The sequence below is a fragment of the Danio rerio genome, chromosome 10 (genome assembly GCF_049306965.1).
Source record: "Danio rerio strain Tuebingen ecotype United States chromosome 10, GRCz12tu, whole genome shotgun sequence".
NCBI lineage: Eukaryota > Metazoa > Chordata > Actinopteri > Cypriniformes > Danionidae > Danio > Danio rerio.
This window is the reverse complement of record NC_133185.1, coordinates 11,482,916-11,508,718: the sequence shown is the minus strand read 5'-3', so window position 1 is coordinate 11,508,718 and position 25,803 is coordinate 11,482,916. Positions and strand designations below refer to the sequence as shown.

The window sequence follows — 25,803 nt, the reverse complement described above, 5'->3', positions numbered from 1 at the left end:
TAATACTTATTTATATTGCTGTTTTTTATATTTTTCACCAAAATTGCAGTTAATTTGAAAGCAAGGGAAGTCGTCATAAAGTGTTTGGTAGTTATTATTAGGTATAGGCTATATAATTGACAAAATGTGAATATTTGTTTTATTCTGATTTTCTTTTATTTTTTTTTCAGAAAATGGCTGAAGTTGGTCAAATTTAATTTTAAATATCAGTTATTCCCACTAGTTTTGACTTCTTAACACTTCTGAGGTTAAACATTTCTTTTTAAAACAATTGTCATATGCTCAACATTGTGATCCGTAGTTTGCAGAAGATCTTCTCAGCGGTAAGCTCAGGGGTAGCTTAAATAATGTGTCGATCCTCTTCGGGTAAGGGGTTTTATCAGAATAAATTGCAAAAATCAGTCATGTTTTTCGAGTGCCTTGGACTGACTTTTGCTGTTTAAGAAGAAAATTACGTTTCTTTAAACATTAACCAAATTATAAATCAAGGGAAAGGGAATTTTCCCACGTGGTCTATTGTCGTATGCCTATACACACACAGCTATACGTACATTTCTCTTTATTCTCTGATCGTAAAATAACAACGAAGCAGTTATTTTTGTTGCTCGAATGGGTCTAGTTTCCTGCATTTGTCAGTCTGAAAGTTAAATGATATCTTGATTCCAGAATAATGTGTGAAACAAAACATATGCCAAGAAAGTACGTGCAGGTTATAACGCACGAATCGGCTAGAATGCGAAACTGTTTGGCAGATCAAATGCTTGAAGCTTCTGTACAAACGGAGCAAACGGCTGCACACTCTACCGCGTGTGTATGTGTGTGTGTGGCTTTCCACGCCAAACTGCGGCGTGTGAGGAAAGGCAGAAACTGCAGTCGTCCGGTTCCCACGGTACAGCTGCTATGTGTGTCACTCTAGTCCGCGCATGCACAGAGCAAGCTGACGCTTCGGTTTTAAGTTTAGAGCGCCTGCGCGACGCCGGTAGTTTTGTACGCGACCGCGACGCACACCTCTGTCGACGCGCACAGGAAGTCGTGCAGGCTTTGTTATTGACTTAAAACAGCTGGAATGGCGGCTTCACAAGCCCTAAAGTCTAATGAGTCAGAGAAAGGTGTTTCGTGTTGCTTTTAAGCACCACCAATAAAGATGCCATCACCATTTGGCGTGGACAGGTAGGAAGTGTACTAGCTGATATTGTTTGAATCGCCCAGGTTAACTGTAAACAAACTAATGGTTCAAATGGGATATAAAATATATATATTAAAGGAGGGCTGTATATCTGAGCTCTGATATAATCCTCAGCTCGGGTCAATATTTGTAATGAAATTTCATTTATGATGAAAACTGCTGTACCTAATACAATGCCAAATTAAATGCAGAAGCTATTTTTGACGAAAAAATCACAGTTAAAACATCCCAACCCAACTTTAAACTATTGACATTAGCAAATTTGAAAACTTTCTAGTGTAATGGTTCTTTAGATTTCATTGGTCTTTGCATATTACAAAAAATAGACTAGTTGAATATCAGTAAAAAACCCACAATAAAAGTTATAAAGCAGTACTTTAGTTAACAGTGCTTCATAATTAGTAATAAAGTATCCACAAACAGTGAATATTCATAAGCAATAAATTAAAAGCCCATTTCTAAAGCATTAGCAGTGCTTCATATATTCTGATAAATATACCTATAAACACTGTAAAAAAATGCACGGTTCCACACAATTCACCCATGTTGTTCCAACACAAATCGATTAAGTTAACTTATCGCTTTAAACATAAAAAATTAAGCTGTCCCAATGAAATCTCAATAATTGTGTTGTTTTAGCTCATTTTAATTAAGTAGTTTGAAAAAGTAAAAAAATATGTTTTTGAGTAAACAGCAAATTTATAGTGAACTCATAAAGCAGTATTTTAGTTAATGATGCATATAATAAAGTACTATCATGTGCATATAATGAAGTAGTTAACAGTGAATTTAAGCTATGTTATATTTTAAGGTAAATAAATTATCTCAGTGTGTTCCTTTTGGTAATGATGACCATATTAATACATTATAATGCAGTACTTTTATTACTGTGCGATGTTTGGGAAATGGAGTACACCCATTTCTCGGTTTCAGCGCATGGCCACTCCCCCAAGCCAACCCCTCAACCAATCAGCGTCGCCCAACCCCTCCAATTCCACAACACTTGATTCTATAGAGACGTATTGTTATGCAAAGTAGTTCGTCTAAAATATCCCCCTGGCAACGCAGACCTGGGCAGAGAATCACCGGGACCGCGCGACGGACAAATAGCAGCGGGCAAGCGGACAGTTTTTATCTGGAGTCATTTCTACCCGTCCAAACGTCAAAAGGCAAGTACATCTTTACTCGTTTATTTTTGAAAGACAAGCCAGGACAGCAATTTTAACAGTTTATCTTGTTTATTTCAGTTACCCTTGCCAAATAAACCTCAGCGGGACTCGAGAGACGCGTTTTCTGAGGTAAATTCACCTCAGACGTCTGTAAACCTCTAACGGCCCCTCAATGCGCTTAACCGGAGATACCGACGTTCACACGCCACCTTTCTCACGTTAAATCACTCAATTCTGCCATAAACCTGGTGCTGCTACTGAGAGACATTCATACACACTTACACGCGGAGACCTACACCTTGCGAAGGATTGAACTTTCTTGCTAGGTCTTTTGGATACAAGACTGCATTTTACACACCAAGTGTGTCGTTTACTTGTCCTTTTTGGGATATACTCTCGTCTTATTCAAGTCTCACGCGCCTAAACTGGTTTTAGTCCAGTTAAGCTGCGAGTTTCTCCCAGTGTGAAGCATCATGAGCCAGGCGGATATATCGACGTGCTCGGCGCCGCAGAGAGTCTTCCAGGAGGCGGTAAAAAAAGGCAACACCAAGGAGCTCCACTCACTGCTGCAGAACATGACCAACTGCGAGTTTAACGTCAACTCCTTCGGCCCCGAGGGACAGACGGCGCTGCACCAGTCGGTCATCGACGGGAACCTGGAGCTCGTGAAACTGCTGGTTAAATTTGGAGCCGATATTCGGCTCGCCAACCGGGAGGGCTGGAGCGCGTTGCACATCGCCGCTTTCGGGGGACACCAAGACATCGTGTTATACCTCATCACCAAGGCCAAGTACTCGTCCGGCGCGCGGTGATCCGGTATAACACGCGGAAAAGACCGGGCTCGTTTCGTTCTAGCATTGATCTGACAGACCGCGGAGAAGTTCCCTTAAAACCAAATGAGGGCTGTAGCCTTTTTCTTTCCCGTGAGTATGTATATCAATCTGTCTGTGGTCAGATCTGGCGACGAGAGAGAGACTGAAACGCACGCTGCGTTGGTACTATAGCTTTTTATTGAATGTTTAAGTCAGCAGATCTGGACTGTGTGTGGCTTTACCAGGCCGTGACCTGTTGACCTGTCCACCTGGAGAAATCGAGATGGCACTTGATGCTGTGGCTGAATGCTGGAATAGTTGAAAGAGGTGAACTCCAGAATGAAGGCCATCATCCTCTGTTTTGGCTAAACACTGTCTTTTAATACGAACCGTGCAAGTCGTTTCATCAATCAAATCATGTGGCATTGGTGACCAGTGCTCAAATATTTCCTCAAAATAACAATTGACTTATTCTTAAGTACTGTACACATAGCTTTACCGTGTCTCTCTGTATAAGTAGTCTATTGCGCTCTGCCTTCACCTAGCAGACCCGCAGCTTCCACAAAGCTTTCAGGCCAGTGCGACCCATATGGTTAACGTGTTACTAAAAAAATCGCTGCTTTCGCTTTTCTTTTATTTCTTTATTTTTTGTTTGTATCAAAACGTCAGGAAAGTCGCCTTTGGGACACACTTTGTAATCTTCTTTCAGTATTTTGAATTAACACCCTGGTCATCACTGTGAATACAGGCTGGGTTTGTCTTTTTATTTATGAAGGTACATTGAGATGATGCATTTAAATTATGTTGTGGTTATTTTTTAAGACTATAGCCTAAGTGTAAAAGTATGTAGGGTGACATAAAGCTGCTTCGGACTCGTTACAGGCTAAACTGTCCCGCGTGGAGACTCCACGCCTCGGCCCCCCACGTGTACACCTAGATATATATATATATATATATATATATATATATATATATATATATATATATATATATATATATTTTTTTTTTTTTTTTCTCCCCTGGGAAAACGCGTGCCCTTTTTAACTTTTATTCTGGTTCTCTGCATCAGCTACCTCGACTTGAAAGTATTCAACAAAATCATATGCTCTCTGTCTCAAGCCTTCTCTTTAACTCTTCTCAGTTACCCACTAGTGCTGTTTTTAATGTTTATTTTTTTGCTCAACAGTATCATTAGGCCCTATTTGGGTTATTTTACTTGATGTCATCCCCACATCTTCACTCGGGACAAATATATCTCCATGAACCAAAATAAGATCCATTGGTCATTCCGACTTTTCGTTCACCAAGCATGGTTGAGACGTTGTATGTGGTTTTATTTGCTTAATTTTGCATACAGCTTTTTTTGTTTCAACTGCAGTGACAAAAAGTGAAATGCATTGCATGACTATTAAATGCAGGGAGTTTTGTTGCACATAAACGTGGAGCCTTTTACGCCCCCTAGTGCCTGGTCGGGTAACTGCAGGAGCTGAGGCTTACCAATAGTTACTACTGAGCAGGACTATACAAGTGAACATTTAAAAAGACTATTCCGTTGCAGGAAACATCGACAGATTCGCTTAAAAAGAGACTGCCTGCCGCTTTTAAGAGTCATGGCACCTGATGTTTGTTTCAATGCTGCTTTTATGTAAGTTTTTCCTTGATACAATGGCCAACAGTGAGAGAGTGGACGAGGACATCTAATATATCAGTTAGATTTTTCTGCGAGAAGCCCCATGCAGTTGTGTGAGCGTGTGTGATTGTACTCATCATGTCTTGCACAAACCAACGCTACAATATTTTAAGTGGCGTTGCTGATGTTTCCAGCCCCTGACGCTCAACCTGGTTTGCCGGCCAGGAGCTCCTGGAGAAAGCAACCGATGTGAAACCATTCTCAAGATCATCTGTTTGATTGGTATAGGCAGAACAAATATGCATCGCTTGTCTTAAACTTGATATTTTTACTCTTGTTGAAAATATTGCACTGATGATGACTGTTGTTAATTCGTTGACTTCAGGTCAACATTTTATTTTTTTCTAAATAGAAAAAAGGAACACAACAAAAATACTATTGTATAAAAAAAAGCTCCAGGTTATATTGTCTCTTCTTGTTGTATAACATTACGTTTGCAAAGATGTTTATCTCTGTGATCGGGTGTATGTGTATACATATATAGTATATATATGGATATATAGACGCTGATATCTCAGAGCACTTTCTTATTTGAAGTGCTCTCCTCCTGATGTTAATAAAGGGGAATAATACATGTGATGGTAAGATCATTGTAACAAAAGAAATTGCACGATGTATAGTTGTTTCACCCCAAAATTTGTCATAACATTTATGACATGGGGTTAAATGACTGGATAGGTGTATATGAATGAGTAAAAGTGCTGTTTTTTTCTTTCTTTGTCTTTTTGTGGACCAAGTTATTTTGTGTCTCCAGCAAACAAAAGTTTTATGAGTGATGCGAGTGTTCGTTGTGTTGATTTCAGCTTTTTGTTTGTGCGTCCGTTTTTGTTTGTAATTTTTGAACATTTGTAACACTGTGATTCGTGTGCGGTGAGGATATGAGTGCTGTAATGTGTGTTTTTTTGTTGTTGTTGTTGTATGCGTGTATGTGTTCAAGCCAGTAAAGAAATAATTAAACCTTCCTCTGTGTGTGGCTGTGAAAGTTTCTTTATATCGTTGGGCTGGTTTGGGCCTCCTCTCTGGGCCAACCTGACCCCAGTTTCCATTCTCTTCTTTTTGTCATTCATTTGGCCCAGTCCTTTCATATGCTGGATAAAAGAGTGCAGGGGGTTGTGGGTAATTTTGTTTTAAAGACAGATCCCCTCCCTGTGTGTTTGTGTGGGTTTTATGTTACAACTCTGTGCATGGAGCAGCTTTCTGCCCTTCTGTTCTGTGCAGAGCGTTTCTTCATACTTTCAGAAACACACATTCAGGCACTTCAGTTCTTCATTTTGTGCACTTCCGATTCCAAACTGCTTTCATGTTTTTCCTCGATCATTTATCAGATACTTTCATCAAAATATAAAAAAAGCAAGCAATTCATTATAAAAGGGGAAAAACAATGTATACAATGTCTGTTAATTGGCATTTGTCCTTTATTGTTTGCATTTATAGAACTTGATTTCTTTTTTCGACAACTACCTCTACAGTGAATTTTATTGATATTTGTTTTTGATCAATGTGATGAATGATAAACACTATATATAGGTACAGAAAAAGAACTGATAGGCCATTTGTATTGTAATTTACAGTGTTCATCATAACTGAGTAACATTTGGAAAATGGATATTTTTATCCATTTCTCAGTGAAAATAGGATATATATTTTGGTGCATTTAAAGAAAACAGATTTATTAAACAGATATATTTATTAAAATAATAATGTAGTCACCAAACATATTTAGATATTTAAAAAGATAATAAAATTAAACTCAAGCAAAATATTGAAAAAAATTCAAAATACAAAATTTCAACAAAATGTTAGGTTTTTTGTTTTTCTTGAGTTTTGCTCTTTAAAAAATTATATATATATATATATATATATATATATATATATATATATATATATATAAAAAATTATATATATATATATATATATATATATATATATATATATATATATATATATATATATATATATATATATATATATATATATTTGTGTGTATGTATTTTATTCTAACATAAATTTGAGCTCCTAATCTTTGAACTGTTATTGTAAACTATTTTGTTAGATTAGCTCTAGAATTAAATTTGTTGCTGTCTAATCTAATGTTTATGCACAAATATAATATTGTTAAGCATCCTATAGAAAATATGAATTTAAATGAGATAATTGTTTGGGGTGTACTTAAATATACTGAGCATTGAATGTGACCAGCTCAGGTAATATATTGTTTAAAACTAAAAATGTCAATGAAACTCACTCAAAAGTTAATAGGTTAGAGAGCAAAATACCATAATGCATTGGTGCATTAAAAACACACACACTCACACACAAAAAAAAAACTACCATAAAATGCTTTTAATAGAGTTTTTAGACATATTTTACAGCAGTAATAGCTAAAACTGCAGTTTTAGGAAAAGAAATCGGACATTATTTTTTTTTTTAGAGATAAATGTTATAATAATGCCAGTGGCCTTGTGAAGATCCTTCCACCAGCAAGTAAAGGTCTATGTTCGTCTACTGGACGTCAGCTTTGAAACATTGACACTATAAGTTATAAAGAATGGGTTGGCATTTTTAGCTTGGATTGCTTTCTTTATTTGGTCCAAACCAAAAAAATAAAATAAAAAAAAAGATTGTTTTTTTTTTGGCCAATCTAAAGATCCTAAAATGCAATCTGTTTTTAATGATCACATCTTGTAACTACAATTGTTAAAAGTCTTTAGATTTTAGATTTAGAAATTTAGAAAAACTTTAGTCTTTAGATTTAGTCTTTAGAAAAACTTTAGATTTTATACAGTGCTCAATATAACAGTACACCCCATTTGAAAAACGAATATTTGTATTTGTATATTTCTCAGTGAATATAGGCAATGTATTTTGGTGCATTAAAAAAATGATTTATTAAACAGATATATTTATTAAAATTGTATTTTAGCCAACAAACATATTTAGAAAATGAAAGATAATACAATTAATTTCATGCCAAATACCAGGGAAATAATTACAAACTACGTAAATTTCAACAAAATATTAGAATGAATTGATCTTGATTTTGCTCTTTTTTAAATTATATTTAATATATTTCCCTAACATAAATTTGGGCTTCTAATTTTTGGACTGTTATCATAAGTTGTCTTGTTAGATTAGATTTAATATTATTACAGATTTAATATTGTATAGCATCCTATAGAAAATATTAATTTAAATGAAAGATTTGTGGGGGGTGTACCAGTGACCAGCTCAGACAATATATCATTTAAAAGTACTAAAAATGTTAATCAAATTCACTCAAAAGTTAATAGATTAGAGAGCAAGATCCCATAACGCATTAGTGGATTGACAACATAAATTAATCACAAACAATGATAAAGTGCTTTTAATTGAATTTTTAGACTTATTTTATAGTAGTAGAAGGAAGAAGTTTTAGGAAAAGTGAAATGAGACATTTTTTTTTCTTTTAGAGATAAATATTATAATAATGCCAGTGGCCCTGTGAAGATCCTTTCTCCAGCAAGTAAATGTCTATGTTCTAGAACAAGGGTGTCAAATTCACTTGCTGCAGGGCCACAGTCCTGCAGAATTTAGTTCCAGCCCTGCTTCAACATACCGACACTCAAAAAATATCTTTTTGGATGAACTCAATTTAATTGAGAATTACCAACACAAAACTCTTAAGTTAACTTAATGGTTTACAAATTTAAATGGACTGAACATAAAACAAATAAATACAAGAATTGTGTTGTTTCATCTCATTTTAAACGGGTTGTTTGAACAAGCAGCAGTAATCATTTATTTAAGTGTATCTGTAGGTTTCAAACAAGCCTAAATCACTTAATTAGTTTTATCAGCTGTGTTTAATTAGGGTTGGCAGGGTTTCCACTGGGTCTTAAAAAGTCTTAAAATGTCTTAAAATGTCTTAAATTTCCTAAATGAAATTTTTTGGCCTTAAAAAGACTTACATTCACTGAAATATTAGCTCTTAAATAATATTAAACGGGTATTAATTTTGCGTTGCATAAATGAAGCTATACTCAGTCGGGCCAACATCCATCCACTGACCAACAACACATCTCAATGAAACCTTATTTTTTATATTCAAGCTTTTTGTTGCAAAGAGATACAGTTCACAACAGCTGTTAGACATTTTTTTTTACAGCAAATTCCCCCAACGAAATTCCTTAAAAACAATTACACAATTCCTTGTGTAAAAAAAATCCTTAGTCTTTAGCCCTGTATTAGTCTAAAATTTCATTCTTTATGGTTTTAAAACGGTATTAAATACTCTTAAATTTGACTTGATGAAACCGGCAGAAACCAGGGTTCCAGCTAAAGTGTGCAGATCTTGTTCTATAGGGAACTACTGGACACCAGCTTTGAAACATAGACACAGAATGGGCTGGCATTTCCAGCTTTGATTGCTAAGTTTTGGTTTAAACCAAAAAAAAAAAAAAAATTGACTTTTGTACACCTAGTTTTCTGGCCAATCTTAAGAGACCTAAATACCTAAGTCTTTCTTTTAAATGATCACATCTTTTAATTGCAATTCATCTATTAAAGATGTTTTGGTCCAGGTTGCATTAATTTTTCCATGCCTGAAGTTTGTGAGCAGACTGAGAGACATTTTTTAAATTGTTTGGTGAACACCAATATTGAGATGGTGATGCCAGTGTTCACACAGACCCCGTCCACAAGGCTACGGATTTAGGTCAATCCGTGAAAGTTTAATATCAGTTTGGCCTTTCCATTTAACACAGGAATTGTCAACAGTTGGTGTAAAGTAAGAAATTACAAACACTCAAATTGCTGTAATTGGGTTGTTTTTCAGGAATTGTAATTTACTAAGTAGTTTTAAAAATGTGTTCTTTTACTTTTCCCTTGAGTGCAGTATCTGTATTTTTACTTCACTACTTTCCTTTAACCTGCAGAGGTGCGTTTGCCGCCCTCACTATTTTGCCACCCTAGGTGGCCACCTAGGTTGCCTCTATAGACGCACCACGAATAAATGTCAGTATTTGATGTCAATATGAGGTTGGTTTAAGATGTTGGCTTGATGCTGAATTTTGGTCACTTTCTAACAACCTAAAATCAACAAAATATCAACATCATTTGACATCGTTATTGGACTTCAAATTAATGTTGTCCTTAGATGCTGGCTAGACATTGAATTTTGGTCACCTGACATCACAACCTAAATCTAACCTAATATTAACGCCTTATGATGTTGTGTGCCAGCTGGACCATAACTAAATGCACTACAGAATGTTACGTTTACACACATCCACAAATTTCATGTAATCGCATCAGCTTTTTATAGCATAATACTCACTAATCACTGCTGTTGAGTACTTTTGAAAGGTCTACTTTTTACTCATACTTTGAGTAATATTCATAACATACTTTTATTCGCACTACATTTTTAGGCAAGTAATGGTACTTTTACTTAAGCAAGATTTTTCAGTACTCCTTCCACCACTAATTGTTGGTGACCTGAAATAATTCATTTAATGAAAAAGGGTGAAAAGTCCACTTTCCACTAAGCAGCGTGGATAGCCAAAACGCCACTTTGTGGTGACCATAAGAAGAAGGAAAAACCCCACATGTAACAACCGGTAACAATAACGATGGTGGATTACAGAGGTCTGCTTGTGCTGCAGATGCTGTTAAGTTTATTAGCACTGTTACAACAAAACTGTATCAACTAGATGGCTAGACGCATTACAAGTTAGCTGCATCAGCTATTTTTCAATATTTGTGCATTCTCAGACATCTTCTTGTGTTATTGTCCATAGTCAGCCAGCTGGTCTTCATGCTCACAACATTTTAAACCAGTTTTTTTGTTTCCATCTGTACGCAGACCTTTCTTCAAATGATTTGGGTATGGATGTAGACTTTCAGAATCTGCAGTATGAAATAAAGCTTGATAATTGCCGCATGGTCATAGCCTTACTGAAATGAACTGCACAAACCGAGCAATTGAGTTCATTTCAATCAATCCAAAGCTGCCAATTATGAACACACCCTTAGTCACGAATGCTGCATTTCATGCTCTCGTGAAACAAGAGTTGTACAACAAGTGAAATTCAAGCACTGAGAGATGAATGGCATGCTGATTTTGTTCCTTTTCCGATTTATAACTGCAAAGTTTTGAAGGAAGTTCACAAAAAACTATCCGACATTGTGTGGAGGCTAGTTTATTCCAGCGGTAATCCGAACCCTGAGCAAACTGCTCTAATGCATGGTGTTTTCTGCAGGTAGACAGAGTTTACTGCATGCTTTTCTGAAGAAAACCCTCACTAGATGACTGTGACCTCAATGGCATCCTTCTCTGTTTCCACCCCCCTCCATTCCCCAGGCAGGATGTTATTGTTGAGCTGGATTTCCATTGTCCGGCGGCTGAGTTGGCCACCTTCCCAGAGTGCAATAGAGAGGCCCCCTAATAGATTCTTCATGTGCCTCAGTCCCGACACACATCATTGCAGGAATTTGGAAATGATTTTAACAGAGTCCCGTCGCTCTAGCCTTCCCCCCACCGCCAGCTCGAGAGGGAGGGACGTGCAAACCCAACAATGTGAAAAAGAATTTTGTGAATGTACTTGAGAGCGAGAAGGAAACATGCTCCTCGTCTAGTGTGGAGAATGTGAAGTGGAGGCTTTGAGTTGGACTTTGTTTTCCTCTTTTGTTTTGTAGTTAAGTGCACAGGAATGCTTCGTTTCCTACCGTACACCTTCAGCGCTCTGGAAATCCACCGCAAGTGTTCCAGAGATCAAAACGAGCTCTTCGCACGGACAGATTGTTGTCAGCAGTTTCACATACCTTCACATGTGATTCTGCGAAAAGGCCCAACAACATCGCTTGCCCTGGTTGCAAGTACACACATGCAGAGCAAAACATGTTTGTGGCCACGAAAATTGTTGCGAATTCTCAGCGGGAGATGAACATTATAGCCAGAGGGGAATGAAGATGAATGATTGTTGCAATGGCTTAGTCATGACCACAACTATTACCAGGAAAAGTTCCTTTCAAACGCTGCATAATCCAATAAATGCACTCATCTGCTGGTGGGAAATGAGCTATGGTGTTAAAGATGTGATGGTTTGACATGTTTTTTTGAAGTTACATCAGAATAACATAAAAAAATACATGTAATAGTAAGGCTATAACAATAAATAATTATAATAAATTAACACGAAACATATAATATGCTTTGTTTTCTATTTCTTCTCCACTGTCCAATCAAACATATAATTTATAATAAACATTATTATTGAGAGTTATTAAATTATTATATCAAGCTAGTAATAAAATATATGGTTACACAATATTAAATAACTATGCATAAACAAAACTATGAAAACCAATAGAATAAAGGATACAGTAGGTAGAAACTCACCTACAAGCTTAGTTCCTGGAGGACCATAGTCCTGCTGAGTTTAGTTCCAATCCTGCTTCAACACACTTACCTGTAGGTTTCAAACCAGTGTTCGAATACTGTGGCCCATTAGGGAGCCCACTTTTTTTTCTAAAAGGGGGATCAAAGATATACTTGTTCTTGAGAGTCCCTTTCCACATATATCACATAACTGCACATTTAAATTGTAAAAGAAACACCATTTAAAGGGGTTCCGTTTTGTCAGTTTTACCTTCTTTCAGCTTAATTGTCCATGTTACCAGCAATGTCAGGGTGAGCATTGTATGGCCGACTGTATGAAACAAAACGAAACACAATGTCAAATTATTTGTTTTGGAAAATTAATAGTCTTAACGTCCTTATGAAAGCATCTGGCTGTCAGTCTTTGACATGACTGGACTTTGCTCTTCAGCGTCTGTCCACACAAACACAGGTATTTTCAAAATTGCACTTTTTTTCTATGTGATTTGTTTGTTTGTCCTTGTGAAAATGCAGTGTCAGGTGACTGAAATGGATATTTTTGAAAACTCTGGCCAGGGTGAAGATTTGCCAAAATGTGCGAGTCTGAGCTCCAGCAGTCAGCAGGTGCATTGAGCACCAAACCCCAGAGAGCAGTGCACATTGTGCAGTTTATTAAGGATGTACCGCTAAACCGCGTCTTACTATAGATGTTAAACGTGATATTTAATTTAGCTTGTCTCTATCTGCTGAGGCAACTTCGAGTTAAAATCTGCAGGACACCAGCCCTCCAGGACGGAGTTTTCTCACCCCTCAACAAGAAGAACACCTGAAATTCTTCTACTGACCACTGTACTGCTATTAAAGAAGTATTCTTCTGACGGTGGTTATAAAAAAAGCTCTTTTGTCTTGTGAACCAACTATAAAGCAATGGCTGTTGCTAATTAATAAAGGAATATTGTATAATACAATATTGTACTAATAAAATAATAGTGAGTTTGGTATTTTCTTGGACCAGCAGGGGTTTAGCAGTCTGTACAAATAATGATTTGGTTATGATATCGCTCCAACCCAGGCTCATTCTGATTACGTACCTCTATATGCATATATAATTCTGGAGAGAGCAAAATAGGTGCCAGGAGCAGGTGCAATTCTTGCCTGCTGCTCGCGTAAATCCACCGGAGGCCACTGTCGAATGACTTACTGACTGACCAACTGGCCAATTATAACCCCCCCCCCCCTGAACGCAACCAATAGTGTTTTAAAAAGCCCAGATTGAACTGTGTTTTCAAAAGCAATCCAATAAAAGAAAAGCCCTCGCCTAATTTTTACCTTTTTTATAAATTTTTATTACATCCTCACCCTGTTATTTACTTGTTTATTTAAATTTTTGGCTTTTGTCTTGCATTCTGGAAATGTTTTTCACCGCACTTGAACCCTATTGGAGCGGTCAACTCCACTCTGCGTCTCAGGTCTGCCAACATATGTGTCGAACTACCAGACAAACTGGTGAAAGCGGAAAAGCCGTCCACACGGAAGTAAGCGCTTAGCTGGTAATCGAGAAAAGAAGTGACACCAATTTGCCCTGTTGCATTTTTAAAAAAAATTAAATGCAGTCATACATAGCTTTGGCTACATAATTCGCGATCTCCAGAAATTTATGTGGGCTACATTTTCAGAATGAGCCTGTGTTGTATCGCTTGGAACATCATCTGAGGTGGTACTAAAAAAGTACTAGGTCCTAGGTGTGGCAAGCATGAAAACCCCTAAAGTTGTATCGAACCAAAACATTTTATATCATATCATTCCATGCAGTAGAAAGCACATAAAATCAAAATCAAATTGGCCTGATTTTGTTCAAATGACGTTCCACCAGTTCCTCCTTTCATTTCGCTTGAAGTCTATTTCTTTATGATTGCCTTTGTCATTTAAAAAAATGCAGAAATGTTGGTTTAAAACATCAGCAAATTCCTTGATGCGCATCAAAAAAGTCATATGACAGTCATACGTCCAAAAAGATGATATGATTCGATAAGTAGACTAACCAGTGAAATCTAATCTTTCACCTTCTCTAATGTTCTTTTAACTGGATAGTTCACCCAGAAATTAAAATGTACTTATCTTCCTCCAAAACTGTTTGAGTTTCTTTCATCTGTTAAACAAAAAGGATGAAAAACTGTTGCTGGACTTCCATAGAATTATTTTTGTTCCAAATATCAATGTAGTATCAATGTTATGTTACACATTTTGTAAAACATCTGAAATGTTGTTTTGGTCATTCTACAACACCTTAACCATTTCAGTATTAGTGTATTATACTATTAATTACCTCTAGAACTGTCGGGGGCATCTGTGCTCCTCGTCTCACGCCTTCAAACAATTTCATGTATTCTTTGTCTGAGGCGCAAGTAGTTTATTAAATGAAGACAGGATTCACGCAGCCTCTCCTACCTTAATAAATGCCATTTTTACTGTTGATATTTGGCACCAGTTAATCAGGAATTGACGATTTTGTTCTCTTTGACTCGTTGGATGGAGACGCTGCTATATTCCCACATCTTCATGCGATATTCCTGTTTTGCGTATAAATTTAGTTTGCATCTTTGCATGGAAACATAAATACTGGCTGTTTTTTACCCAACATTTATTATTAGGTTAAATTATTAAGTTTAGAACCTGTAAAAAATGTTGGGTTCCCTAATATCCCTTAATGTTGTCCCAACACAAATCGTTTAAGTTAACTTAATGTTTTGTTTTAAATTTTAGGTTGTTTGAACATAAAACAATTAAGTTGTCCCCCCAAAAACCCAAGAATTGTGTTGTTGCAGCTCATTTTAAATAAGTAGTTTAAACACGTAGCAAAAGTTAAATGCAAGTGGTGAGGAACTTTTCATTTTTGTGTTCGCTGTCCTTTTTATAATTCTTCAAGCATCTGAGTCAATCCTCAAAATGATTTTGTAAAATAGTCAAATAATACTGCCTTGCATGATCATTTTTACAAACATCAGCCTTCAACTTTGATTTATTGGCACGTTTTATGCAGCATTTCAATTTCATTCATTCATTCATTCATTCATTTGTTCGGCTTAGTCCCTTTATTAGTCAGGGGTCGCCACAGCAGGATGAACCGCCAACTTATTCAGCATATTTTTTTTTACCAAAGTCCCTTTAAGGCAAGTCATTTCACTCGGGAGCCATGTTTGAATTGCTGTGAATTGTCAATATAGAATTGTCATTCTATATTGATCGACGATTGGCTCCTGTACTAGAAGGTGGGGCTTATTTCGCCATATTGACAGATACACTTTTCCCCACTTTTATATGTACATGTCTTGTGTATTCTATAGTCTTTGGTTTCACACACCCAGCTGCAACCCAGTACTGGGAAACATCCGTACACATTAGCTCACACGCATACACTACGGATAATTTAGTTCATTCAATTCACCTATAGCGCATGTGTTTAGACTGTAGGGGAAACTGGAGCACCCGGAGCAAAACCTAAGTGAACATGGGGAGAACATGCAAACTCCATACAGAAATGCCAACTGACCCAGCCGAGACTTGAACCAGCGACCTTCTTGCTGTGAGGCAACAGTGCTAACCACTGAGCCATTATTTTGCCCTATTTCAATTTTGCACCTATAAATAAATTTACATCTTTGGATTGAAACAGCTACTGCAAACGCAATTGCTATCTGCTCTCTCCTGTTCAGTTTGAGCAGTGTGTGTTGTTCAACATGTAAAGTAAAGATCCGTCATAGTGAAAAGCGAGAGGAGAGATGTGGAGAGAATGAGACAGGTGGCTCTGCCTGTCCTTCCTTACCCTCCTCTCCTGTTTGAACTCTCTTTCATTCTTTCGCTCCGCTCTGCACTTTTTTTTTCCAAGCACACAGTGACAAGCGCATTCATTCTCTCACTCTATTCTGTGCTCTCCTCTTTTTTTTTGTCCGGCCTGCTGGATTCTGCTTCATCGCTATTCAGCTCCCAGACGGACCACCATTGATTAGAGCCCCCTGCTCACCCCCTCCGAAACACACACACACACACATATACACACCAGCCGTCTCCACTTCACACACACCCTGCACTCAGCAGCTGCTATGCTAATGAAGACCAAGAATAGAGAGATGGGGAAATGACAGGGAATCATAGAGAGATGACAATGTATCTTCATAACAAACTGACTTGGCAGAGCTGAGAAACAGCAAACTAATATACCATAACATAAACATAAATCTCATATACAGCGAGAAAAATAAGTCATGTTTTTTTTGGGAATAATATTTCTAAAAGAGCTCTTGACATGGAATTGAACCAGATTAGGGTTCCCATGTTGACATAAAAATAAAACAAAACTAAAACTGAAAAATTTGTAATGTGTAATAACAATGAAATGACACAAGGAGAAAGTACTGAACTACTGAAGAGAATTTAATACTTTATATAAAAAGGCTTGTTGGTGATGGCAGACTCCTCTCATGGAGAATAAAGTCTCATGAATTTCTCAGGTGAGACTTTTTCACACTTTAACAGAGTGTACAAATCTTGATGGTTCTTTGGGACTATCAAATCTGATCTTTATTTTGTATTTTCTATTGGATTCAAGTCAGGCGATTGGCTGGGCCATACTACAGCTTTATTTTCTTTCTCTGAAAGCATTTGAGAGTTTCCTTAGCAGTGTTTTGGATCATTATCTTGCTGAAATGTTCACCCTGGTTTCATCTTTATCTGATAATGTAGATGTTGGACTGAAGCAGCCAATACAAATTTACAATGACGAAGGGCAGAGGATTGTTGAAGAACTACTGAGAAATATCAGCTGCTGTCTGTGTTTTCACTGTCTTTCTAAACCTCTCTTTTTTCATGTGTTCAATACTTTTCCCTGTGTCATTTTATTTTATTACACATAACTTCATTTGTAATCTAATTAGTTTAGTTTTCTTTGCATATATGGATTTCTTTGGTTTTACCAACATCCGGTAAAAATCTCAAGTCAACAACACCTTTAGAAATATGTTTTCTGAGAAAAATGGTGATGCGTTCAATACTTATTTTCTCTGCTGTTTGTAGAATACAAAATGTTAAGAGTAGCAAAATTGACTTAACCATCAAGATTATTCAATCGTTTTATTATGTTTGAATTCTGGATTTTAATGTTGCAGATCAAACTGACCCAAGTTGGATTCAATAGAAATCTAAAAATTGCACTTTAAATAATTTGGTAAAAACTTATACTATAAATGTTTCTCACACATTGAAAAATAACAAAAGTGTAAAATAACTGACTCTGTTCTGTTGAGTTATGACACAATAACACACAACCAAGTCTGTGAATTAACCATGACTAAAAGCATTGTTGCTTATATACAGTCCTAAATCATTTATTCACTTTCTTTTGGGCTTAGTCCCTTTATTAATCAGCGTAATGAACCGCCAACTTAGATGCCCTTCCAGCTGCAATCCATCACTGGGAAACATCTATACATACTCGTTCACATTCATACACTACGGACAATTTAGCTTACCCAATTCACCTATAGCGCATGTCTTTGGACTTGTGGGGAAAACCAGAGCACCCGGAGGAAACCCACATGAACATGGAGAGTACATGCAAACTCCACACGGAAATGCCAACTGAGCCAGCCGAGGTTTGAACCAACAACCCAAGCTCATTCTGAAAAAGTAGTCCCGTGGACGTTTCTGGAGACCGCGAAATATGTCCCGGGAGGTACGTATTGATGCATTTAATTTTTTTAAGCGAACGCTACGGGGCGGTGTGACGCTGTTCCCTTTCGCGCTTGCCGGCTGACTGCTTACCTCCGTGTGGAGGGCTTTCCCACCGCAGTCAGTTTGTCCGGTCAGCTCATCGTGTACGTCAGCGGACTTCAGATGCAGAGAGGAGGAGTTGACGTCCGGGGAAGAGCGGTTTCAGAAACCAGGTTAGACAAAAACAGAATACAAAAAAAATAAAGCGAACAAGTTCATAACAGGGTGAGAACGTGGTGAAATCCGAAAACGTGGTTAAAAAAAAAAAAAAACAGACAAGTGTTTTTCTTTTTCTAGACGGCTTTTCTAAATAGTTGCTCGGGTTTAGGGAAGTGAGCGGGCGGGTCAATCGGTAAAACTGGTTGGGTTCAGGGAAGCAGAAGGGTGGGTCAGCCGATTTGCCGGTCGCGCAGTCAATCATTCGGTCAGTCAGACAGCGGCCTCTGGTGGGTTGATGCGAGAACAGCGCGGGCGCAAACGGCACTCGCAAGAGACGTTCGAGATACGGAAAAGCGCACACAGCGGCCTCTCGCGCATTCGCGAAAACAAAAACTGCACAAATACGTACCTCCTGGGACGTATTTCACGGTCTACAGAAACGTCTGCTGGACTACGTTTTCAGAGTGAGCCTGGGTTGCGAACCAAGGACCTTCTAGTTGTGAGGCGATTGTGCTACCCACTGTGCCACCGTAATGCCCCAGTGCTAAAATTATATTATACTATACCTTAGAACATCAAAATCAAGCATTCAACAGTCCTGTAATATAACTGTTTAAACATGCATTCAACCACATTTATTTTATGTGATCAAATGTTTTCCCATAGTTCATAAATGTATTAAACTTATTCAATTTTTGATCATATTAACGTAATTAATCTTTATATTGGCACAACATGGTGGCTCAATTAGCACTGTCACCTCACAGCAAGAAAGTCACTGGTTCCAGCGCGGCTGGGCCAGTTGATGTTTCTGTGTAGAGTTTTCCTCTGGGTGCTATAGTTTTCCCCACAGTCCAAACACATGATGAATTGAATAAGCTTAATTGGCCGTAGTGTATGTGTGAATGAGAGTGAATGGGTGTTTCCCAGTACTAAGTTGCGGCTTGAAGGGCATCTGCTGCATAAAACATCTGCTGGAAAAGATGGCAGTTCATTCCATTGTGGTGACCCCAGATAAATAAAGGTGAAGGAAAATGGAAAGTGGAAAGGTGAAGGAAAAAAAGAGAAGGAAAAAAGGTTAAGCTTTATATTAGTTGTTTCTTTATTTTTGTATATGCACAATATATGCACAAAATAAGCGTTTACAGAGTCTTAATATGTTGGCCTGGAGTTTTAACACAGCTATTCCTCAGAAAATGAGTCTCCCATTTTACTGTAACTACTAAAACAGGATTTCCCAATCCAAGGGTTGACTATCATCCAAGCCACATATTGATTCTGGCTAGAAACCGCAGTTAATCATCCACTACTGTTCCTTAACTGTTTGCAGGGTTCTTTATTGCATTTAAAAATGAGTGTACGGCCAATTAAAGTTGCTTTCAACCATTAACAATTGCAGAAGGTTGCAGATAGACTTAATATGTTGTGAAAATGAATTGATGTTCATTGATCTTTCAGTGAATTCAGATCCTTTAACAAATTACTTTCAACAGTGAAAAACATAATGTATATACACTGACAGCTAACAATTTAAAGCATGTTATTCCTGTTGAACTTCTAGATTCTGATTGGTTGGAAGGTGTGCAAAAGAATTGTTTAAACAGTTACCAGAGCCTTCATTCCTATGAGTGATCTCGAGGACAGCGATGTAGGGAGTCACTAACTCACAGATATGCTCAAAAATATTTGCAATGAGGTAGCTAACGGGGGCAGCACAGTGGCTCAGTGGTTCGCACTGTTGCCTCACAGCAAGAAGGTTGCTGGTTCGTGTCCCGGCTTGGCAAGTTGCTATTCCTGTGTGAAGTTTGCATGTTCTCCTTGTGTTTGCAGGGGTTTCCCCCACAGTCCAAAGACATGCGCTTTAGGTGTATTGGATTAAAGAAATTGTAAGCATTTTAAGAAACATTAGGTGAACAGTCTGTTAATACACTCAGAAAAAGTGGTACAATGTTGCACCAAATAAGGTACAAACCCTTGTCACTGGAGCAGTACCTTTTTATAGAACAGAATTGTACATTAAGACAAAGAAACAAATCTGTAATTTGTACCTTTTAAAGACATGATTTGTTCCATGGGATCCAAAATGTGCCTTTGGTTTTTAAAACCTGCAGATACAATACTGTACCTTCATAAAAGGTGCAAATCTGATCCATGAAAGTACCATTACAGTAACAAGACACTTGGTACCTTAACAGTGTCAAATGTGTACCCTTAAGAACTATTTAATGGCATTTTGCTTTATCCAAAATACGTCAATTTATTTTCAGTAAATATAAAACGTCAAATACATTTTAAACAATGTTTTTAAAAAACGTTTCTTTGTTTAAATCCACCTTTTCCCTTTACCATAAAGAGAAAAAAATGCTTTAATCTATTTTTGCTAAACATTTCACAATACTTCTCACAAAAATGTTACAGAAATACATTCTCCCATTTACAATATAAAACATTTTTCTTAAATTTTCACACAATACCTTTGTAATCACCTAAAAGTTCATTAATTTTCTTAATTTTAAAATAGAAATAGAATTATGCAAAAGTATTGTAATGAGATATGCACAATGTTTGATTAGTTTTACTATACTAAAATGTTCACGTGCGCAGTGGAAAGCAAACGCCAAAAGGCGCAGATATCATTAAAGTTAAATGTTAAAGTATACAATACTTATAGTTTTGTTTTACCAGTTGCTTTGTGTTATAGAACTTAATATTTAATGTTCATGAGTTTCTCTAAAAATATGCTTTTAAATGATGATTTAATATGGAAACTATTCATGAATCACTTTGCTTTATCAGTGATATTTATTTTCAGATATTGGCTGTTTCTCAATTCCAAGAACGCAGCGAACAGACTTGCGTTCTTGTGGAGACCGGTCATGCCAGGTGTCCTCGGAAGAACGAACTCGGAAGATCAAGAGAAAAGAGAATGCGTCCTCTGAGATGCTGCGTTCTTCCTGATGGTCACGTGACCTTCAACTAAACTTAAACTTTAAACTTATTAAATGGAAGATTATTTAAACATTACAGCATTCGTATAACGATTTATTGTTTTTCCCATTTTCTAAATATATACTATGCATAAAAAACATTATAAATATGCTTTGCACAATATAAATAAAACATATTTTAATAGGAATTTCTGCAAACAAACACCCTTAATGTGTTTATTCCTTTATTAAGACATTTATGGAAATGTTAATATTCACTGTTTCATTTAGGGAAACTCCTAAGGTAAATAAGTGATCTCTAAACTTTAATAATATATCTAAATAAAATGCTGTGCTTCCCACCTCCAGTTGCAATGACTTCTCTGGAACTTCTAGAGCGAGATCGGTGCTCAAGTCTGCATTGGTGCGTCCTCGATATCAAGAATAAATCCTGGAAGTTTCATGCATCCTCTGTTCTTGCGGTCTTGAGTATTGGAACTGAACTTTGGCAGCTGATGAGGACGTTACACGAGAACACGAGGACTAAAGATCACTGAGGAAGGCATATTGAGAAACAGCCATTGTAATAAAAGAGTTGTCCAACACGCATGTACCTTTTATGAGAACTATTTTGTAACTTTCTTTCAATTGTACCATAAAAGGTGCAGAACAGTGTCATAAGAGGTCTTTTCTGAGCCACTGTTTACATTTTTTTCTGAGAGTGTAGAGTAATTCTCTTAAATTTAATCAGGGTGACCTTCATTTGCATCCTGAAGATAAACAAAAGTCTTCTGTTTGTAGAATGACATAAGGGTGAGTAAATGATAGCAGAATATTAATTTAGGTTAAAGCAACCCTTTAGTAAGCACTCACTACAGTATACATTCAACAAATGATGCTCATTCTCCACGAAATGGAGGAACGTGTGCACGGTAACCACTAAAGGCTGAGCACAATGGGGCAGAAATCAGCGTGGAGAAGTAAACAAACAGACCAAAAAAAAGGAGCCCTATCAAAAGCAGGAGGGGGGAACCCGGGTGCTTTTGGTGCATGAATATGCTTATGTGTGTATATGGAGCAGGCAGCTGGGGTGAGGCCCCGTCCTCCTCGCTCCTGCTCTGCTATTTAGACGTGTCCCAGAGCGCCGTGACCCAATGGCCTGCAGGGCGGGGCCACCCATGTGACATCTGCCTTTTTGGGCGAGGGAAGGCCCATATGGAGCATACGCGCATTAACACTCACGCGCACATGCATACGTACACACAGCCCTCGCCCTGTCACATCGCTGTACCCTCCTGCTGCCTGCACCTTTTGTTCTGCTATTGTGCGTCTCGTTCGCTGCTGTTTGCCTCATTCCTGAACAGACCATAAAGAGGGAGGGTGTGGGTGTGTGAGTGTGTGTTTAGGAGGGCATGTCTGGTCAGCGACGCATTCGTGCAACAGGCTTCAAGGGCAGGGCGCTTCACTACACACACACATAGAGAGAGAGTTGAGGTTAAGGAGTAGGGTGCGAGCAGAGGGGTCAGACTTTCTCCTCTCTACACATGTTCGGGTCTCTGAAACCAGAGGCCACTGACCTCACCCAGCTGGACGCCCTGATGTGACTGTCTGTGGGTTTGTAATGGTGAAGGGAAGATATTTAAATTTTACAAAAGTATGTTTCTTAGTGAATGAATTTGTTACAGAAAAAAACTGGATGAATTAGAATTGGTGTGATAATCAGACTGTTTAAACTTCCTGCTCATTTGTTTATTAGCTTTTCTAAGTAGTATAAATTACAGTTCATATGGGGAATGACAAAATGAGCAAATATCCACCATCTACACTACCTGACAAAAGTCTTGTTGCCTATCCAAGTTTTGACTTCTAGTTGATCATTTGGCATCAGAAGTGGCTTTTACGAAAGGCAAATGCCTCTAGATTACGCTTATTTTACCAAAATAAAATATGATAATTTCTTCATTTTTAAATATTTAATTAGGACAGTAAGGTCTGACTTTGCTAACAGAAATAGTATACAAAATAGAATATAAAGTCATGGTGCAGTGGAAAAAGAATTAATATTGTGTATGACTCCCATGAGTTTGGACGACTGCATCCATACATCTCTGCAATGACTCAAATAACTTATTAATAAAGTCTTCTGGAATGGCAAAGAAAGCATGCTAGCAGGACTCCTAGAGTTCATCAAGACTCTTCAGATTCATCTTCAATGCTTCTTCTGTCATCCTACCCCAGACATGCTCAATAATATTCATTTCTGGTGACTGGGCTGGCCAATCCTGGAGCACCTTGACCTTCTTTGCTTTTAGGAACTTTGATGTGAAAGCTGAAGTATGAGGAGGGCTATCCTGCTGAAGAATTTGCCCTCTCCTCTGGTTTGTCTTGATGTCTCGATATCTCAGGCTGTTGATGTTGCCATCCACTCTCAGATCTCTAGCACACCCTTATACTAAATGTAACTGCAAACCATGATTTTTCTTTCACCAAACTTGACTGATTTCTATTAAACTTTGAGCTACTCTGGTGACCCAAGTACCTGTAATGTGTTCCTTTTACAATGTTCACTCTATATTGAGGTTGAATTGTGATCGTGAATCGTGATTTGGTGATCATGAACTACTAGCTATGAAACTCACCCTTGAAGAGTGGTGCCAATGGCTCGAGGGAGCTTAATTCCCCTTCACCGTGATTACGGACCACAAAAATCTCCAATATTGCTGCAAAACGCCTTAATGCCCGACAAGCCTGCTGGTCACTATGCTTTGCACGTTTCAATCCCCAGATTACTTACCAACCTGATCATAAAAACCTTAAAGCTGATGCACTCTCCCACAAGTACTCTTCAGATCCCCATGTCGACACACTCGAACCAGTCCTACCCTCCTCTGTGTTTCTAGCACCTTATGTTCGCACTGCCACACTTGAAGAACCAGCACCCCCAGAGCTTCCTCTGGGTCTCACCTATGTACCCACTACATACTGCATTCAGCTCTGTGATAGTACGCACACTTCCCTTGCTTCAAGACACCCTGGCAGCAAGCAAACTCTCTCACTCCTTCGACAGAAGTACTGGTGGCCCATGATCAAAAACGTTGCCCAGTACGTCCAAGGTTGATCGGTCTGTGCCATGACTACCACTCCTCACCACCTACCTGAAGGGAAGTTACAACCACTACCCATTCCCTGCCGACCCTGGACCCACATCGGGGTAGACTTCACCATGGACCTACCTTTCCACAAGGTTACATCATGATTCTTGTGGTAGTAGATCGCTTCTCTAAAGCCTGCAAGTTAATTCCTCTAAAATGCTTTTCCACAGAACAGCAGAAGCACTATTTCACAATGTCTTTCCTATTTTGGCCTTCCAGACGACATTGTGTCCAACAGAGGGCCTCAATTTATCTCCAGGGTCTGGCGGGCGTTTTTCCAACTCTTGGGCATCACGATCAGCTTGTCGTCTGGCTATCACCCTCAAAGTAATGGAAAGACTGAGCAGAAAATTCAAGAGATCTCCCGTTACCTCTGGACGTACTGCACCCGCCACCAGGACACCTGGAGCCAGTACTCACCGTGGGCTGAGCATGCTCAAAATTCTCTTTGCCAAAATTCCACTGGTTTAACACCTTTTCAATGTATCCTAAGTTACCAACTATCCTTGTTCCCATGGACTGGCGAAGCCTCCGAAGTGCCCAGGGTAGATCACTGGTTCCGAGAGAGTGATCCCTGCTACAATGGACCGTTCACTATTCACTTCCATGTTAACCCAGTAACTACCGTCTCAATCCACAATACGATGGGACTGTTTGTGTGTGAGATCGCTCACCTTCTACAATGCCATTCACCTGCTTCACCTACTTTTGTTGTTGCTAATTCTTAATAAACATTCTTGAGGTTTTACCTTCCTTGTCTTCCTTGTGTGGCCATGATACAGAGGTAGTTAAAAACACATTTGATTGGATGATCACAAAAGAGCATTCACTGTACATCTAATAACCTAACACATGATCATTATGTAACATATATGCAAGTGCACCAAAATCAGGTATTTCTACTAGTTTTTTTAATTTCGTTCAAAAGTGCTCATTGCTCTTACAAAAGTGATGTAGAATTTATCAACATTTCTCATTGAAATCTGAACACAAGTGGTCACTAGGAACACATTTGAACGAATGTAAATACCAGGTGTAAATAGTATTGTGTCTTAGCAGAATCATGGAAAATATGTTCATACCAAGTGTAAACCATACCTGTGACACCCCCCCCCCATTTTTCTCTTTAATTCATCCGTATTTTTAATCTTTCTATGAAAGGTGAAAGTAGCATCAAAAAGCGGTTATCTCAAAAATTATGTAATTGCAAGAGGTGTTCAAAAGAGAATTTGGTCACACTTTATTTTGATGGTCATTTTGTTGAATTTAAGTTACATTGCATCCACATGCCAACAAATTCTCATCAGATTATAAGTAGACTGTTAGGCTGGGGTTAGGGTTAGTGTAAGTTGACAGTACCTGCAAAGTTTCTTAAAGTCAGTTTAATGTCTGTTGATGGAGCAGTATCAACATTAAACAGACAGTCTACTAATACTTAAATGGACCATCAAAATAAAGTGTTACTGAGAATTTTGCTTTCGTTTATTTTGGCTTAAAAGCACATTGTAATTAAATTAAAAAGGCCACATTCACTTCATTTCTATTAAAGCTATGCATCGACCGTCGGCCTTCCCATGCAATCTCT

The 25,803-nt window shown here is 37.9% G+C and overlaps 1 protein-coding gene and 1 long non-coding RNA gene across 2 annotated transcripts; one reads left to right on the top strand and one right to left on the bottom strand.

The window, feature by feature from the left end:
- The first annotated feature begins 2,653 nt into the window (after nucleotides 1-2,653).
- nrarpa (NOTCH regulated ankyrin repeat protein a) lies at nucleotides 2,654-5,819 on the top strand. Its single transcript, NM_181495.3, is given in 1 exon segment — nucleotides 2,654-5,819. A coding segment is annotated over 1 exon segment (339 nt). The 5' UTR covers nucleotides 2,654-2,828; the 3' UTR covers nucleotides 3,168-5,819.
- Nucleotides 5,820-11,992: 6,173 nt separating this feature from the next.
- On the bottom strand, nucleotides 11,993-21,497 carry LOC110438845 (uncharacterized). Its single transcript, XR_011016991.2, has 3 exons — nucleotides 21,430-21,497; nucleotides 12,486-12,545; nucleotides 11,993-12,364 (listed from the first exon to the last, which is right to left on the bottom strand). It is a non-coding gene; the product is annotated as an uncharacterized lncRNA (long non-coding RNA).
- Nucleotides 21,498-25,803: the final 4,306 nt, after the last annotated feature.